General features: G+C 39.7%; 1 protein-coding gene across 3 annotated transcripts in view; it reads left to right on the top strand.

Annotated features, from left to right (window-relative positions):
* VASH2 (vasohibin 2) overlaps nt 1-15179 on the top strand; it is a 59531-nt gene extending 44352 nt beyond the window's left edge. For all 3 annotated transcript variants that reach the window (XM_072409851.1, XM_072409850.1, XM_072409852.1), the window contains 3 exons: nt 3298-3679; nt 4478-4590; nt 9559-15179. In XM_072409851.1, coding sequence (XP_072265952.1) covers nt 3298-3679; nt 4478-4590; nt 9559-9631 — 568 coding nt within the window. In that variant the 3' untranslated portion in view covers nt 9632-15179. The remainder of the gene's footprint in view (nt 1-3297; nt 3680-4477; nt 4591-9558) is intronic.
* Nucleotides 15180-17880: the final 2701 nt, after the last annotated feature.

A 17880-nucleotide genomic window follows, 5' to 3' on the forward strand; every position in this document is an offset into this window, starting at 1 on the left:
ACAGTAGTGACTAGAAATTTCCATTTTGTATAGTTTTACCTTACTGAACTTCCTGATGGAACATTGTGTCTAAATAGGACATCCTAGTAGGTAGGTACCAGAATTAGACCTGGTCAGACACACTCATCTCCCGACTCTTCAACACTGTATGAGGATGCTTGTAAAAACGGGTATAGCCCCTATGTCTTCCAACATAGAACCCTGAGATTGTAGCCCTTCTACATAACGGTATCTTATTATATGGAATCTGTGCTGAAAACACAGACAATAAGCAACTAGTCACTTTTATTGCTCACGGTCTTCCTGCAGCTGATCATTTGCTTATAACAAGTATTAATGTGACTTATTCTGCACAGAATGGGGGAAACCATCAGGTTGGGGTTTGCTTCCTTATGTCAGAGCTTCTTTCCTGATGATGACTGGAGGGGTCTTATCGGGAAGCAGCAGGATAGATGTAGAAAACACAGAGCCACAGAACTAATGAAGGAGTAGCAGGGAAATGTTTGCACTGCAGATCCTCAGGTTCAACTTCCTCTCCAGCAAGGAGAACCATGAGGAGCATAGCAGTGGCATCACCAAACATGTCATCAGCAAGTTCCTTTGATGATCTTCAACTGTAGATGTGCACCTCCTAGATTGTAAGCTCTTCTGGGAAATATATTTCACATCACTTCCTGTGTTGGTGAAAATGATCATCAAAAAGGAAATCTCTCCAGCACTGACAGCACTACCCCAATCTGTACAAAACTTAATACATTGTTTAGCCATTACACACACTTTAAAATCACATATTTAGATACTTGCCTAATCCTAGTTGTGATTGGTTTCCTTAAAGCAACAGCCATCTCTTAGCAATGTTAAGGCTACATCCAGTGAGAGGGTTTGGGAAATGTCAGCCTTAAAGGTCATCTCAGTTTACAAAGGGAAGCCTCACGGTCAATTGATATCCATCTGCTTTAAGAAGTATTAAACCGCACATATGTTTTGTTCCCTATATTCTAGCGCTCCCTACTGTTAGAAACAGTTACAACCATTATTATACATATCTTTCTGCTCTTTTTCTGCACAGTATGTGGGCTCATTAACCTTCTTTACATTGTTAATCCTATAAAAAGAAGACATTGTCTAGTGAACTGTGAATCGGCTTCCTTTGGATTGTCGGTCCTGGCATTTAATAGCTTGTGAAAATCCTGTGTCAGTGCAGAATTTACCTATCCCAAAAAATGTATATCCTGTGTGTTATTAGTTTATTAGTTATGTGAAATAACCCATGGGCTGGTTTTATGCAGTTTAGAATGTTCAGAACAAACAATATATATTTGTTACTAGGGGGTTAGTAAGTAGTGTTAAGTTAGTAAGAAGAGTCTTAGTTTAATTTTGCTACGGAAAAAAAGCTGAAATCCAATTGGTCACCAAAGGCAATAAACATTTATTCTCTATAAGAAGCCAAAATGTTTCTTTTCAGCTTTCCCTTAGTTGTCTATATTTCTGTAAGAAGAGACAAAACATAAGGCAGTTTATATAGTCTGACTGTACAATCTCATTTAGGTCTACAATCAGCTGAAAGTAATGCAAGACCCTGTCTGATTTTATACAAATTGCATGAATTGTTGAGGTTTGTCCTCATATTGCATAGTTTTTCAAAATTTAAAAAAGCTTGTAAAGTCAGATTGTATTGTGTACAACCAGCTTTTGGGGCTCAATTACAAATATAGGCTGTGGGATTGCATGTTTTACTGCAACGCATGCTAATGTGCAATCCAGTGCAATTCATTTTCAATGGTTCTCCAACACACATTTTTAGCACTCCAGTGCTGTCAGAGTGCTCTTTGGTGTAACACAACACGTAATACCATACATCCCTAGTACATGGGAACATCCCTACAACACATATGTATGAATGGGCCCTATAGTTTCACTTCATCTCCCATGACGGGTACATTTGCCCATTTTGCCCTTTAAACCTTGCATGCTCTGGTACAAAAGTCCTTTTGTATTTTAAGAGTCACCCTTGTTTTGCTGGCTGCCTCCTCTGTACAAAAAATAGCAGGAGAAGGTCATAGATGATGGAACAGGAAAAGACAGCTCTTTGCCTCTGAAATGTTAACTATCGCCTCTGGTTGCGCAGCGCTGCTATACTTCGCCTTTTGTTCGAGGTGGTGGCTTGACAATAATTCTTCTGGTTGCATAATGCAGCGATTCTTATCTGCCGTGTCAACTAACATTATTGTGTACCTGTAATGTGCGGGTCTTAATAACACACATATTAAGCTCACAGCAATAAATGGAGATAGTACAAATTAATTACCAGGATAGCCGCCTATGTATCTAGAAATGCTGTGCATGTGTGATTAGTCTTTCCTCAATTGGCATGTGTTTGTTGTAGCCTAAGGAGAACATCTAATGATATATATATCTATCTTAGTCTGCATATAAAAAATCATATTAATAGTAATTAATAGAATTGTTACCAGAAGTTCCTCGGAGATCACAGTCACACAGGAAGAGGTCTTCTCCCTACTGAATAGTACAATGTACTCTGCACTGCCTGTGGTTGAAAATGCAGTGGTCAGTGTTGTATGTAAAGGTAAGTATCAGTGGTCCAATTCTTAATAGACAAAGTGGCAGTGTCTCTTTAAAGAACAAACCGTTCTTCGGTATCTGGGTGGTTTACAAGCCAGCTGGGTTGAATAGGTTTTGCGCCACTAACCTGGGACATGTATAGCACATCTGTAATCTCATAATGTTACAATAGACATGCTGTGGTTTGTGTATTTTCAGGGAATCCCTGCTAAAATGAGCCCATCAAGGATCAGTTGCAAGAATGCAGCTTGCATTTGTGGGAACAAGAATCACATTACACTGGTTGCTACAATGCCAGAGCTTTATAAATACAGTTTAATAATAAATAATGGCTATTAAGCTAATGGCTATCCCAAGTGGCATTGGACCCTAAAATATGGAAGCACCATCAGGTGGGAGGTGAATCAGCCACAGTTCACAGGACCCCCTATTATTTCTTGAGAACCCTAGTTAAGAATGGCTGACTTGAAGTAATGAACAATTTGCAGTGTGTCATTTATGATGATCTATAAGGTGTAGTTGTTTGGTCATGTATATTAAACTTTACTTTGCAAGACAAGAACACAATATTGCACTTTAACCATTTAATAACTTAAAAACTGTACTATTTGTGCATTTTTACATTTTTCTGCATAGCAGAAGTCAGACTGTGGCATTGTTCTCTGTGCTCCACACAAACAATGGAAGTTTCTTTTCCTTAACTCCATACTAAAGATATCTGACAAATGGACAAGCGAGCGTGGAGCGGTTCCCCATCAGCTTTAAAACTCAGTTCTCAGGGAACTATTTTCACCATGTTGTGCTGGGGATTCACTGCAACGGACGCTACGGCACACTGGGCATGAGCCGGAGATCGGACCTCATGGACAAACCCTTGACCTTTCGGACTCTAAGTGAGCTCATTTTTGATTTTGAGGACTCTTACAAAAAGTATTCGCACACAGTGAAGAAAGTGAAAATTGGCTTGTATGTTCCTCATGACCCCCACACCTTCCAGCCCATTGAATGGAAGTATCTTGTCATCAACATGGGGAAAATGGTGAGAGCAGACATCAAGAAGGAGCTGGAGAAACACGCTCGGGACATGAGAATGAAGGTAGGTGGTCTGCTGCAAGGAGAATTTATGCAGAAACAATAGGATTTGAGTATTGTATGGATTTGGGAAAGTATAGCACACAGGTCAAGTTTTGGCGTTTGTTCTGTCCCATATTGGAGAGATTGCACCTTGGACTTTATTAGGGCTTCTGTAGATGGGTAAATGCCATATATAATATATATTATAATATATAATATTGTGTATATATGTGAATGTATATAAATCCAGTGCATTCAACTTGCTTTTGAGATCAGGCTGATATGCGTTTGAGTTACAGCTATGAACCATCATAGGCGCGTCTGACATGCAGTTGACCTTCTGACCTGCAGTTAACCACCTCCTAGGATTTATCAAGCTACCTTGGCATTCCTATTTAACTATTTGCATTAAATCAGTCTACTGAATATTAGTTCAAAGGAGACCTTCCCTGGGGGAAGCATGGACATGACCATTGCTGGCTACAATGTTAGCTGCCTGGTTGTCTTGCTGAGCCTCTGGCTTGAATACTTTCGCTGACCTAGAGTCGCTGACCTAGAACAAGAATTCAGGTAAGGACTTGCTATAAATTTTCTGATCTGCATACCTATTTTAAATCAGTGACTTACCAAGTACTGAGATCAGAGATTTTTCAGCATGACAGCCAGCATTTGCAGCAAGAGGTCATCAGTGACAAGTTTATTTTATCTTCTCCATCATAGTGATTTTCCTAATCTTTAGTGCCTAATGCTAAATTTTACTGTAGATTGCCCACGTTCATAGAAGAACCCTGAGTCATGTTTGTCTCTGCAATATTTGTAGATTCTGAAGTCCTCCAGCGTTCAGTCTCCTGTGAAGGAAAGAAGAGGAAAGTCTGTGTCCCCTCCCAGAGTCCGGATCAGTCCCCAGCGCAGAGTCTGCAGGAGAGACAAGTCGTGAGTATTAAATATTCATAGATTATAGCTATAACCATACAGGAATGACTTTGGTGTCAGCAGTTTTAACCTTCAGCTTGGAGGTGACATAAGCAGAGAAATCACTGTGCTGGTCCTAAGCAGAGTGGGCGGTGGAACTCGACCATTCTACAACCGCACAGGTTCCGTTTTTTATGTAATTTTTTGGTGCAGAGTCGGGAGAAGATGGTGGGGGGAATCTGTATTTTTGAGCACACTTCTTCCTTAACCTTCTGGGCAGTTCATTTCTGTCTGGGTTTATATGTCCTAAAAGCTGTACATTGTCTTTCATAAAAATTTGTTTTACATTGTAGGCTTGTAATTCTTAGGCATAACTCACCGAAATATGCCCAATATTTATTACATTTAATAATAAACTTTAAAAAACACTGAAACCTGTAAAATAACTGTAAAGCAGCATATATATATATATATATATATATATAAAATGGTTACTTTGTATTGGATTCAGTACAGTTATTTTGTATTGAATCCAATACAAAATAATTTGAAATTCCCGCCATGCCCCCTTGCATGCACCAACGTCACCGGCAACTCCCAGAGAACGTCAGCGCAATTCCCGGGAAACCGATCTGAGGAAGATGAAGCGGCCAGAGGGTGGAATCGGAGGGGCAAAAAAACTGGAGGACGCCGGTGGGACCAGGTAAGTCTTTATTCTTTATTTTTTTAGCTACCCCGAGTGTGGCTTGGGGTTACGGCTATCAGCTGTTGTTTTTTAAACTGAGCCACACTCGAGGTTACAGCTCAGGAGGTTAAGACCTACCTACTATACCAGTCAGCTCCTTCACTATGTATTGTCCTTTTTTGTATTTAATGTACAAAAAGAGGCAACTCTAACTCTAACCAAAGTAAACCCTCAATATGGCACCGAACCCTTTATTACTGGAAAATTAGCTGCAGTATATAAGTAGTTTTAGGATCCATAGGACCTAGAGGTCACCTATCCTGCATGTTTCTGTGGCCGATTCCCAGTTTATTTCACTATCATTCTTATTGCCCATAAAACAGCAAAATATTTGTCAGGATCAGTTTGCTACGAGAAGCCCTTGAAGCAGCTCTGACAGCCAGCTGGCCTTGATGTAAGCTTAAGAGCCAAGCGACGACGTAGCTAATAAAGACCTGGGAGGTTTTATGAAGTGGATACAGGCAGTAAAATAAAACCACCATTAGCGTGATGGATATCTTGGCCACAAATGTCTGAATTCTTAGAATATTATCTAGGGATCCTTTTACTATATCTCAAAATCTATTTTAAGATTTCTGGAGCAGAGAAACAAAAACTCAAAGAAAGAAAAAGTGGCTGCTCGGCTCCTGCCAACCAATCTGTTCATGGCTGAGATTACTATCTGATGGCTGTGCCAAGGTGTTCCCCCCAGCCATGTGGTTGAAAATAATTAAACCAAAAATTTGAAAGGAACCATTGGGCTTTTATGAGAATGGGGTATTCTGTCAAATGCTAGGCATGCATTATGTGTTCCTCACATCTATATGTGCTTGCTGGACACCCCATTACAAATTCTATATTTTTAAGTTGGCTACCTCCTTTGGTAATATATGGATTCACACTGTTCCAGGAAGGCTTTGCTAAGATTTTGGTCTATGAGAATTTGGCCTTCATACAGTGGAACTAAATTTAAAATAAATTACGTTACTTCTGCAGATCCCTCCAGAGCTTTCCTCCGTTGGGTCCAGGACCGTCCTGGAATCTTCCTTTGTCCCCACGTGGAGGAATCGTTGGGCGCTGCCAATTTTATCCGTCTTCTTTCTTCTGTTATCTCTCACTGCGCAGGCACAAGATCGGGTGGTATAGCCTGATGTAAATGGGGATTGTCATGCGCATGTGTGAGATTGTCATTTTTTTCCCATTGGAAAAAGCCCGATATCGGAGCCGCCTGGGATGAGTGACGTAGGTATCCCAGGAGGCTCTACGCTCCCATATTGCAGTACTAAAGACAGAATGGTAGGGGCTTATGATTTATTCGGATCATTTTTAATTTACAATAAAGTGCTAAGTAAAAATCTTGGTGATAGGTCCACTTTAAGCATAAGGAATGCTTGATGTGTTAGGTGCTAAAGCTGGATTAGAAAAATTGGTCACAATCGTCATTTCAAATAATCCCAAAAGTGTTCAGTAGGGTTGATGTCAGGGCTGTGTGCAGGACAATCAATTTCCTTCAGCAAACTCACCAAACCAAGCATAGGGACACAAATATGCTGGAACAGGAAAGAGCCTTCTCCAAACTGTTACCACAAAGTTGGGAGTGCACATTTGTCTAAATTGTATTTTTAACATTGTCCTTTTATCAGCCCATGGTTTAAACTAGATAATTATAGGGAAACTTCCAAATGAAAGTGGGAAAAATCCTCAAGAAAGAAGCAATAATACGAAATAGTATTACAGTATTATCTATGCAGGAAAATGTAGAAATAACATTTAAATTCCCCTTTAATGATTTTTTTTTCCTATTTCCGTAACTTGGTGTCCATCCCCCACATGTAGTTAACATGTAATAATCCTCTATTAACCAGGCTGTGGATCCTAACATAATAATACATTCCTGAAATACTGGTGACATAACGGACAGGTGCACGCTTCACGGGTGACGTAGGGCTCGTATTAAGTTAAAATTATCCCCGTCTGCATGTCAGGGTGTAATTATAGATTCTGCTGCCTCATGTCACACTACTTCCCTCGCTGTGACACGACGCTCCTCTCCATTCAGGCAAACTGAAATATTTTCCCTGTAAACATTGCTGTTGTTAAGTGTTAGTCAAGGGATTAGAGCAGAATAAGCGTCACGGTCCAAATATAATCTACAGTGAGCCCAGCAGCTGGAGTGCGGACATTACACAAAGAGCTATATATGACCCATGTTGTCATTGACATTTCAGCGAGGACTCCTGTTCCGTGTTATGTGCTGATTATTCTAATACATGCCATAGTCCTTCAGTCTTTCCCCATTCACTAGGTTCCAGAAATATCCAAAGCGTGGGATTTACTAGATGCCACTGAAGTCATCAGTATTAAATAGTGTCTGATGCTATTTGGGCTCCCCTGCCTCAGCATCCCATCATTACGCAGGGCGAAAATGCCATCCAGCCCCAGCTGTCATCGTCTCCTTGTTGACATGTGAAACGTCACATGGATGGTGAGAAGGAATGAGTTTTGTAACACAGGACATGTCTGGCTGGCTAGCTCATATGTTAAATGTGTCCCATTAATAATTTAGAATACCCATTCACGTAATGAAGTTGGAATAGTAACCTTGAAGGTAAGATTCAAGTAAATAGCTACGTACAGTAATGGAATACATATATGGGGTTCATTTTTTTTATCCATCAACTCTGAGATATACACAGCCCTACCAAACAGCAGAGCCAGGTTGGTGACCTGATGTTACTGAAGTTGCGGAAACAGCTTGGTCACTTCAGCCTTTCTCAAACGTTTTAACATGGGTGGTCATCATTGGGAATAATTCTTCCTATGTTGCTGGTTATTGGGAAGAATGTCACCCTTACAGATCATTGATATCAGGCAAATTGTCCTGAGAGGCACAAATTACCCATTCTCAAGGAACCCTACAGATCCATGGACCCCTGGTTATTATTATTAAACAGTATTTATATAGCGCCAACATATTACACAGCCCTGTACATTAAATAGGGGTTGCAAATTACAGACAGATATAGCCAGTTTTGGTTGAGAAACACCAGGGTAGTGAAAAGAAGGATTCAGACACCACTGGAGAGCTTCATTGCTTCATGACCACTGTCACCATAGAACGTTCGGGGAAAAGAGTTTTCAATACAACAAGCTAAAAGGGGAAATCCTCTGAAAGGGGAAACTGGAGAGGCACAAATTTCTCATTGCTCAAGGAACCTCTAGCAAACACTGGGGGAACCCTGGTTGAGAAATACTGGTTTAGAGTACAGAGAAAAGGCGCCAAGCTAATAGTTAAGTCATTTTATTAAACAGAGTTTCTGGAGCTTTTAAAAAATTAACTTGTGGGCTCTATATTACTGTCTTGGCACTTTGCTTTGTGCTGTATGGCTCTCATCTGCCAAACCAAGTGGATATACCTCTTGAAGAATGGATTTAGCATTCGATCTGGAATATCAGGAAGTAAACCAACTTCCCACAATATTTCTTAATTCTTACCTTGTGATTGGACAGTAAAGCTGCAGTAAAACTGTGATAAGTCATTTCTCTGTTCTCTTCTATCAGAAAGCCATTGACTGGTAATATATTACAGCAGATTGGCTTTTAAAGTGGGGTGATACAAACTTGATTCTGGGTACATTTAAAATATATTTTAATATCACAGAACTTTTTTTGGCTCTCTTTATAAAATAGGAAATCTGACATTCCTTCAAACATTCTCTGGTGCAAATCAATTACTACCATTGAGACACATGGATCTGGAAGATGGTATTATTATCAATAAACAGGATTTATATAGCGCCAACATATTACACAGCACTATACATTAAATAGGGCTTGCAAATGACAGATACAGACAGTGACACACGAGGCGGAGAGGACCCTGCCCCGAAGAGCTTACAATCTAAGAGTTAACAGACAGTAAGGGGGGATGTTCAAGGGAATGTCTGATTCCCTGTTTTATAAATAGAGCCTTTGTATACAAACTGCTTTTTCAAACCATTTCTATTGGAAAGTTGAGCATCTAATTGCCTTGGAAGGTCTGTTTTAAAGCTGTACTATCCCTAATTTGATACCTGGCACAAAATTAGGTAAACAGAATTAAAAATCCTTCAGCAGGAAAAACCATTCACATAAATATAGGCCTTATATTTACCTGTTAGCTTGGATCAAATTTTTCTTCCCTTCTACGCCCCACTCCATGGGGGAATGTATGAATGAATTTCGGCCCTTTTGTATGATGTATTCTTTTGTGTTCTCATTTTCAGGCCGGCAATGGCAGACAAGATACCAGCGGACCTCAGCACCCTGAACGACGTTGGATACCAAATTCGTATTTAACAAGGAAGTGACACAAGAATCCATGGTGCTTCCCTTTGCACTTTACCCCATCCACCTGTTTTTTTTTTTTTCTAAAGATCTGTGACTATTTATTATCAAGTTTTTATTTATCCTTTTGATTGAACGTTTTTTGCATTTTTACAGATTTTTTTGAAATACTAATTTTGCCAGCTTCAAAAAACAACCTGGTCACGCTTAACACCTGGATGTCCCCTGACGTAGTAATGATCTTTTAACTTTGGTCACTTCCATCTTCTTCCCCTATTATCACTCTGGAATTGGCACTGTGGGTTTGTGTTCCTCCTCCAGGGATTCAGCATTGTGTATTGAAATACTGCCAAGTATTGAAGTCAGCTGTGTTTGTAACCAGTGAAAGGAGGAGAGCAAATCGAAAAAGTGACACCTTCAGCTTAAGCTTTACCGCCTTCTGCCGCGTCCCCACACCATGAGATACCAGATGGACGCCTTGGACTTGTACTTTTCTTTGTCCTGTACAGCAAAACTTTCATAACACACCACAGAATGATTTTTAAACCACTCGGAATCAGACTGCACCGAATTTTACTGTTTTATCTATAACACATTAAAAGCATTACGTGCGTTTTATACTAAATGTGAGTGAAAGCAGCAATTCATAGAAAACAGTATAATACTATAACTGTGATTATTATTTCAAGTGACAATATTTAAACTTCAGCATAACCTCTTTTAGCTTGAAAACATTTTTTTACATTTTCTTAAACCAGTCACCATCGGGCTTTTGCAGGAAAATGATCATTTAGTGGACGTTTTTGTAATTTAAAGGGAAACTTTAGAATATTTATAACGCTTTCAGGTGGGGTCGTTACATTTTACCTGAAAATAATATTTATTGAGATCTTTACATCCAATAGTGTAGACCAGTGGCCCCCAACATTTCTGACAGCAGGGCCTGGTAACATAGGAGAGTGAGAAGAGACGCCCGTGCTCCTGCTGGTTGCGCTCCCGCTGTCACTCTGTCAATAGCCTTATAGTAGTGTAAGGAAGGCTACCTCTGCGCGTGCTTCTGCCTCCTGTCATTTGCGGCCCCCAACTCACCAGCCACGGACCAGCAACGGTCCGTGGCCCAGGGGTTGAGGACCACTGGTGTGACAATGGAAAAGATTTTAGGCCCTGCCTGTAGCTTTCCTGTTAAATGCCTAGAGAAAAACAGACTACAGGAGAAGCCATATCAAGGTAAATTCACTAAGATTATTTTTACCTGTCTTGGTTATTTTATCATTTTTTTCTTGCACATACATAATTACCAGAATGTGCAATCGTATTAAAGCAGAATTAAACTCTGCTGTTGGTCTAGGGCAGCACCACTTTAGAATGTTATTAGATCTGCAGTTGTAATGGTGCTGCATATGTGACCAGCCATAACACCAGCGTTTGATTGAAGGCTGACATAAGCACACTGTTAATGAGACCATTATGTTTAATTAAGGATTTCATTATTTGTATTGAACAGTTCCAACTCTTTCTAATGGGAAATCATTTAATGCGGGTTTAGTTCTGCTTTAGCCTATTATTTACCTATTCTTATGAATCTGTAGTTTTGGCAGATTTTGAATGGCTTCATTGTTTTAGTTCTTAATGGGCACCTCCAAAAATGTCTATTAACCCTAAAAGAAAGATGGCTTTTCTGAAAACAGTTTTTGGTGCAGGCGGAATAAAGTTTAAATCCCAGGTGGTTCCTTTTATCTGTCAAGGAGGTAACTGGTGAAATCTGTGTGCTAAATTCAAAGATCTGCACATCTGCTGGGAGGTATCATACCTCTGTTGGATAATTTTATGTTTAGTTTTTGGGAAAAATGGAATAAAATGGGGCTAATAGGGAATATCCCTAAATCCCGGGTGGGCAGGAACAGTCAGGAACGATGGTATGGAGATCTAACCTGAATATCCAACAGATATTATTAAGGCTGGGTGTTCCTCAATGCTTTTTCTATAGCTAGCTTTTTTGGTTTTGATGACCCATTCAAAGAAGAGTAATACACCCATAAGTAATATAATTAATGCACAAAAATTTGGCATACCTTGCTGTAATGAATTGACTTTACAGTGTGTATTCAGTTGTCTGAGATGAGCCTTCCATGGTGGAAGAAGAAAAGAAATGTCACCCTTTATTACAATAATTATTTTGATGACAGATTGGTATCATTCAGACGCTAGATGAGGGAAGGGGTGTTTAATCAATAACTGCTCATCTTCATGATTATGATCAATCCAGTCCAGATAAACCTAATCCAATTGTTTTTTTAACGATCATAAATTGAAAGAATCATCATAAGACGCAGTCATTGTTCAGCACCACCAGTAGAAAGCAGCACCCTTATCTGTAATATATAATTATAGCAGCCTTCATGTACTTATTTAATTACAATATATACACAGAAAAGGGCTTTGAAACCACTAACACAGATATTAGGCTAAGACTGTGTTTTCCCTTTTAGATCCACAATGATTTATCTAATGAGGCAGTCCAAGGAGCAATAGAATTACACACAGTGCCAAATCAAAAGGCAACCAAACAAGTTTTACTTTTTATCAGTTTAGACAAGCCAGAACAATAAAATCAGACTGTTGATTGCTGTAGGTAATACACTCTGTACTCTTATATTTGCTTATTGGTTGCTTTGAGGAATTTAACTTTTGTGTGATATGTGAACCATATGGCCAAATGATCATCCAAGCTCCCCTGTTGGCTTTAAAAGATGAAAGATGAAATAAAAAAACTATGCAAAACCTGCATGTATATACAAGCTATAAAAAATATATGTCACATCTCTGTAACGCCTATAGTTTATTCATAGCAGACAGACTATGGACCTTGTAAAGTGTATGAAAGCAGCAATTATTACCTGCAACAACCGATAACATCATCTACTTTATTATTAGTGTTATAGTGAGAGCCTGATTTCTATGAGTAATGTGACCCCATGCTTCTCTCCCATGGTCCCCCGAGTTATTTTAATTGTTGAGCAATAAGATGATGAGCTGGTAATTGTTATCTGTGTTCTGAATATAGATATGAAAGACAAGGGCTGATCCACTCTGTAACTTTTCAGCATTCATTAAAAGTAATAGTCCACCAATCAGTGAAGGGAACAGAGTGGACCATCCCGCTCAAGTTTATTTATTGCCTGGAACTCCAATAGTTTTCTGTCATATACTACACCAAGAAGCTATGTAACTTCTAATTCAGCCGAAGATTTTTGGTAAAAAGTGCTGTGCTACACACATAGGGCCTGATTTATTAAAGCTCTCCAAGACTGGAGAAGATAGACCATTATGGGTGAACCTGTCAGCTATCCTGGAATGGAAATCATTAGTTGGCAAGTGTTTACAGTCCTGAACCAAATCCAGTCCAGGTTTGCTGAACCACCTAGGTTCTCCTATGATAGTCTACCTTCTCTGGTGCTGGAGAGCTTTAATAAATCAACATTGTTTCTTTATTATGGAGAGGTGATATCATGTGAAGTGAGAACCTTAGCTCATGTATTTTCTAGATTGAGTCACATGAGATGATTCTTGCTTTCTGGTATTTAAGGTTCTGCTTGTGAAATTTAGGGAATAAGTGCACTTTTAAACTACTTTATGATCTATAAATTACCCAGGCTATTCATTATGGTTTGTAAATGTAACCATTCTGCTTTCTCTATATGTCCACTGAACTCTACTGGAAACCCCAAAAATATACCAGTTGGAATTGTCAGTCCGATGAAGCTGATGTGCACAAATGTTAAATAATCCCCAACTTCCCTGTAGGTGTGCATGGTCCTAATCTCTTACAGGGATGTCAAACAAGTGTTTCCAGCGATGTCCTTACATTGCAGTGGCAATGTAAGCTCAGTCATCTTTATCTTCCCGTTAGCTGCTGCTGATCCTATAAAAGAGTCTGATTGCAGACATGAATACTTTAGATCTGCAATGGTTCGGCCAAGGATAATGAGCAACATTACATATCATTTTTATTTTTTACGATGAATGTGCAGTTATTTTTTAAACCGCTGTGAATTAATTTAATCAAATTTGGGCTGCAGCTGATTTTCCTTTTTTTAAGTATAATAGTATGTGAGTGACATGTATTGGTATGTTGTTGCAGCTCCTATTATTAATGCTGCAAAGCTGGTAAGTTTAAAGGGCTTCTCCACGTAAATCTAAAGTGGCCAGTGCCTTCAGACTTTTCCCTATAGATCCCTATAGCCAATCTCAAGGAATGGCCAACGATCTGATGTTTTTGTGTTCTGTGTAATTGTAGAGGACACACCAGATGAGAATAAGAATCACATGGTCAGAATAAAGCACCCCGGACAATTTATGTATCCCCATTGCAAATTGTGTCTATACAGCTGTGGTTCTCTAAAAGTAGAAAACCAAGTGAACCAACAATGCTTTTCTTTATTCTAACCTTTTTAAACAGCCTCTGCCAATTCCTACTTTGCAGTGTTCTCCCCAGCCCCTTTTAGCCTGGCGCACCACCTGGCTGTTTTTGGGTGGTTACTGAAAGTCGGGTGACAATATAGGGGCTGCCATCCACTTACAGCTTCTTCCCATCCAGCTTATAAAAATTTCTGCAGAGAACGCTGCTGTGATTCCTCTAGTCTGACCTGAAGCTTCCCTATACTTTTTCTCTTTTATTATATACCACTCTGCCCAGCACAGACTAATTAGAACCACTTCTACACAACCCCCACCCTGAATGTCTATATTCTCCCATTGACATACATCATTCACCCAATCTGGAAGCACTAGGAAAATGGAACCAGAAAACCACAGCTGTGGTCATTTTCTGTTAGCGCTGGGATTTGGCGTAGTGTTTTCAGCATGTTTCAGCAGTAGAATTGTGCTATGGCTACCACCATTTGTATTGATGAGACCAGTGAAGTTTTCGCCATTCTAGCATCACTGATGATGGCATGCAAAATGTGAGGAATCCAAAGAGGCAAGCAACCAATCTTTTCTCTTAAACATTACAAAGCAAACACAGGCATTTAATTTTATGCATCTATTGCTACCTAAGCAATGGAGTAAAACCAGACACAACCAAGTATCTTATTATTTTAGGCTGAGCAACCCTTCATGCTGCTACTTCAGCCAATCAGAATTCATGTTTTACTTAGAAAAGGTCAGAGAATGAACAAAACCAGTTTGGTTGCTGCCGTTTTTATAAAGCCAGGTTACACCAGGATCCTAATCAGTCCCTGAGGGTGTAAGATGGGAGACCCTTAATGTTGCTGCATGAAAGGATCTGAAGCTGGGCTTTAGCTTTTAGAGATAGTGGAAAACTTCTTTTAGTGTTGTATTTCAACAAAAGGGCAAATCGATTAACACACCGTATTTTCTGATGATTCTGGTCATTGGGGAATAAAATAAATGTCTTAATTTGTTTGGGAAATGTAAGATCTGAGCATATTATGCTTCTTTTTTTTTAAATTTCCTTCTTTCAGATTGCAATATGTCATTTTTATGTGAGTGTTATATTTTGCTATTTTTACATAAATAAATATTTGCTTTTATTGTGTTTTTGATTGGGTGTCACAAAGTTTGTTTTGCATACAGCTATACACATACCATGATGGCATTGTAGGTAAAGAATACCACCAATCAGAAGGTTTTAATAGGTTAACATTAGGATCAGATGTGTTTTACTCTTTACCTTTGTAGTATTTACACCTCTCTGCACAAATCATTGCATGCTTGGATTCATATAGCAATGTCATATGATACAATGCATAAACTAAGGGAAAAAATTATCCAACAACTATCAACCGGACTGTACCATGCACTAAAAAGAAAAAAACAGAATGCATATCTATTTTTTATAATTCCTGATTTGGTCTGTGATTGTTTTGCCACCAGTTCTATACAGGGGACCCTTTGTACAGTGTTATGGCGGCCATACCCCACTTGTAGGAATAGAGCCATTCACACCATACAGTGGGGGGCTATGTAGCTTGCAATGCCTCTGCTTCTTCTGGCTCCTGTGCTTAGTCATGTGACATCACAAATCACATGGGACAGATGTAGGAGACTAAGGCTACGAACACACGTCAGATAATCGCCTCAGGGCTGATATTGAACGAGAATCTGGCACGTGTACAGTGCTCATCGTCCATATAACCGTCCTTGCAGATCCATGGACAACGAAGGAACGAGAGAGAGAGAGAGAGAGAGAGAGAGAGAGAGAGAGAGAGCGAGAGAGAGCGCTGCTACATCGTTCTCCCCCTACCCTCAGGGCAGATCGGTGCTGTCATGCATCGTTCAGTCTTTTGTCCTTGGAAAGAAACGTGAAAGATTCTTTCCAAAGACAATTATTGCACATGTGTACACAGCCTTAGATCCTGTGTCAGATGTCAGCTCTCCTGTATTTCCACATTGGTTTATGGAAATGCAAAACCACTTTAAATAGGATCAGGCGGTTGGTCATCAAACGTACCAATGAATGCTAAAAGTTTTTAGAGGTGTTTAGAACACCAACCCTTAAATCTCTGGGCACAAAAAGTATATTTAAAACATTTATCAATAGCCATACAAGTATATAAATTCACCCTGTGTGCAGCAAATGTCTTTGCAAATTATTTGTAAAAGTAGACATGACATTATCACTGTGCTGAATACAGTCCGTGCAGAGGGCTACCTACAAAATACTACAGGAGGGCGGATACAAGACCAGTCACCCTGCACAAAGAATAAGAGCAGACTAGTCTGGTCTGTATTACAGGAAACTACTGGACAAAGGCCAAGTTTCACACTAATTTTCTGCAAAGGGAAAAAAAATATATTAAAGTAATAATAAACACACCTCTTATATTTAAACAATTTGCTCATCTCAGTATTCAGCTACTGAATTGCTCATCATATTCTTGGTTGGTGAGAAAAAAAAAATAATTGCAATTTAATAGCGTTTGGAGGTATCAGCTTCAGTCGCTTAGCAGGTTACCCAGTGCAGCTGTTGGTATTTGTAGTATACCAGTGTACTGCAAATTCATTAAACACAACCAGCAGAGCCTCTGTAGAGGTTACAGATCTCTACCATACAGCTGTAGGTGTACATGGACTCTTATCTCTCATGGCAGGGTTCCTTTAACTGGTTGCATTCCGTAACATCACTCCTTCTGCTTTTCAGACATCCCAAAGTCTAATTGGAAATGACTTTTCTGTGTCAGTGTTGTTGATGGTTTCTAAGTACACTCAAGCAGCCTCTGCTAGGAGTTAAGCTACGTACACACTTCCAATTATTATCGTCGGAAAACGAACGACGAACGTTCCTGCACGATATATACGAACGATCGTATAGCACCGATCCTGCACATAGAGGTAACGACACGATCGTTCGTAGATATTGTACACACAATAGATACGATCGTTTAAGCGATAGAGGAACTATGTGCACGACAGGAAAGTGAACGGACGTTCGTTCATCACGCATGCTCTGAACATGGACGATCAACGAACGACCGTACACACGAACGATGTTCAACGATCGTAGTCCAATCCGATCCGCCGGTCCGGTCGTTCGTTTCCAACGAGTTTCCTCGTTCGTCTGCGTTGTTGGTTACTTTTTTACGAACGATTTTTTGCCCAATCGATCGTTCGTCGTTCGATTGGAACGATAAAAATTGGAAGTGTGTACGCACCTTTAGTGACAGGTACACTTGAAGAAAAGTGGTTGCTGGCTGAGTATGACACAGCAATGAAGACATTAAAATTGCAGCAATTGACAATTCCCCTGTTGGGATCCTCTCAAGATTAATGTTGTTTTTATCTGCAGAGCAAAGCTGACTGATATCCACAATGACAGCTGAATTAGGTGAGACACTTCCAGGATTCAGCGGAGACACCTTAATCTCCATCTACTTCCACTCTGCATGCATCATTTACTAGTACTACACAGGCAGGGTTGATAACGGGGAATATCTATTACATTCCTATCAGCAGTTTTCAGCACGGGTATCTGGCACTGCAGCATTTTGGTTCACGACTAGTAGTTTCAGATTCAGGCTAAAGTGATTAGAGAGACCTTGTCATTAGGTAGTAAATGCAATAAAAAATGAGCATTGTAAATGGTTGCTTGCAGTGGTTTCTCTTTCCATAAATGACTTTTGTAATAAATTGCAATTACCCTCTCCTCCTCTGCAAGTGGATAATTATTTCCTGTGCTGGCCAAGCTCCTCCGCCTCTACTATATGCTTTCCTAGTGACATCACAAGTTTGCATTGTTG

Source organism: Pyxicephalus adspersus, chromosome 4 (genome assembly GCF_032062135.1).
Source record: "Pyxicephalus adspersus chromosome 4, UCB_Pads_2.0, whole genome shotgun sequence".
NCBI lineage: Eukaryota > Metazoa > Chordata > Amphibia > Anura > Pyxicephalidae > Pyxicephalus > Pyxicephalus adspersus.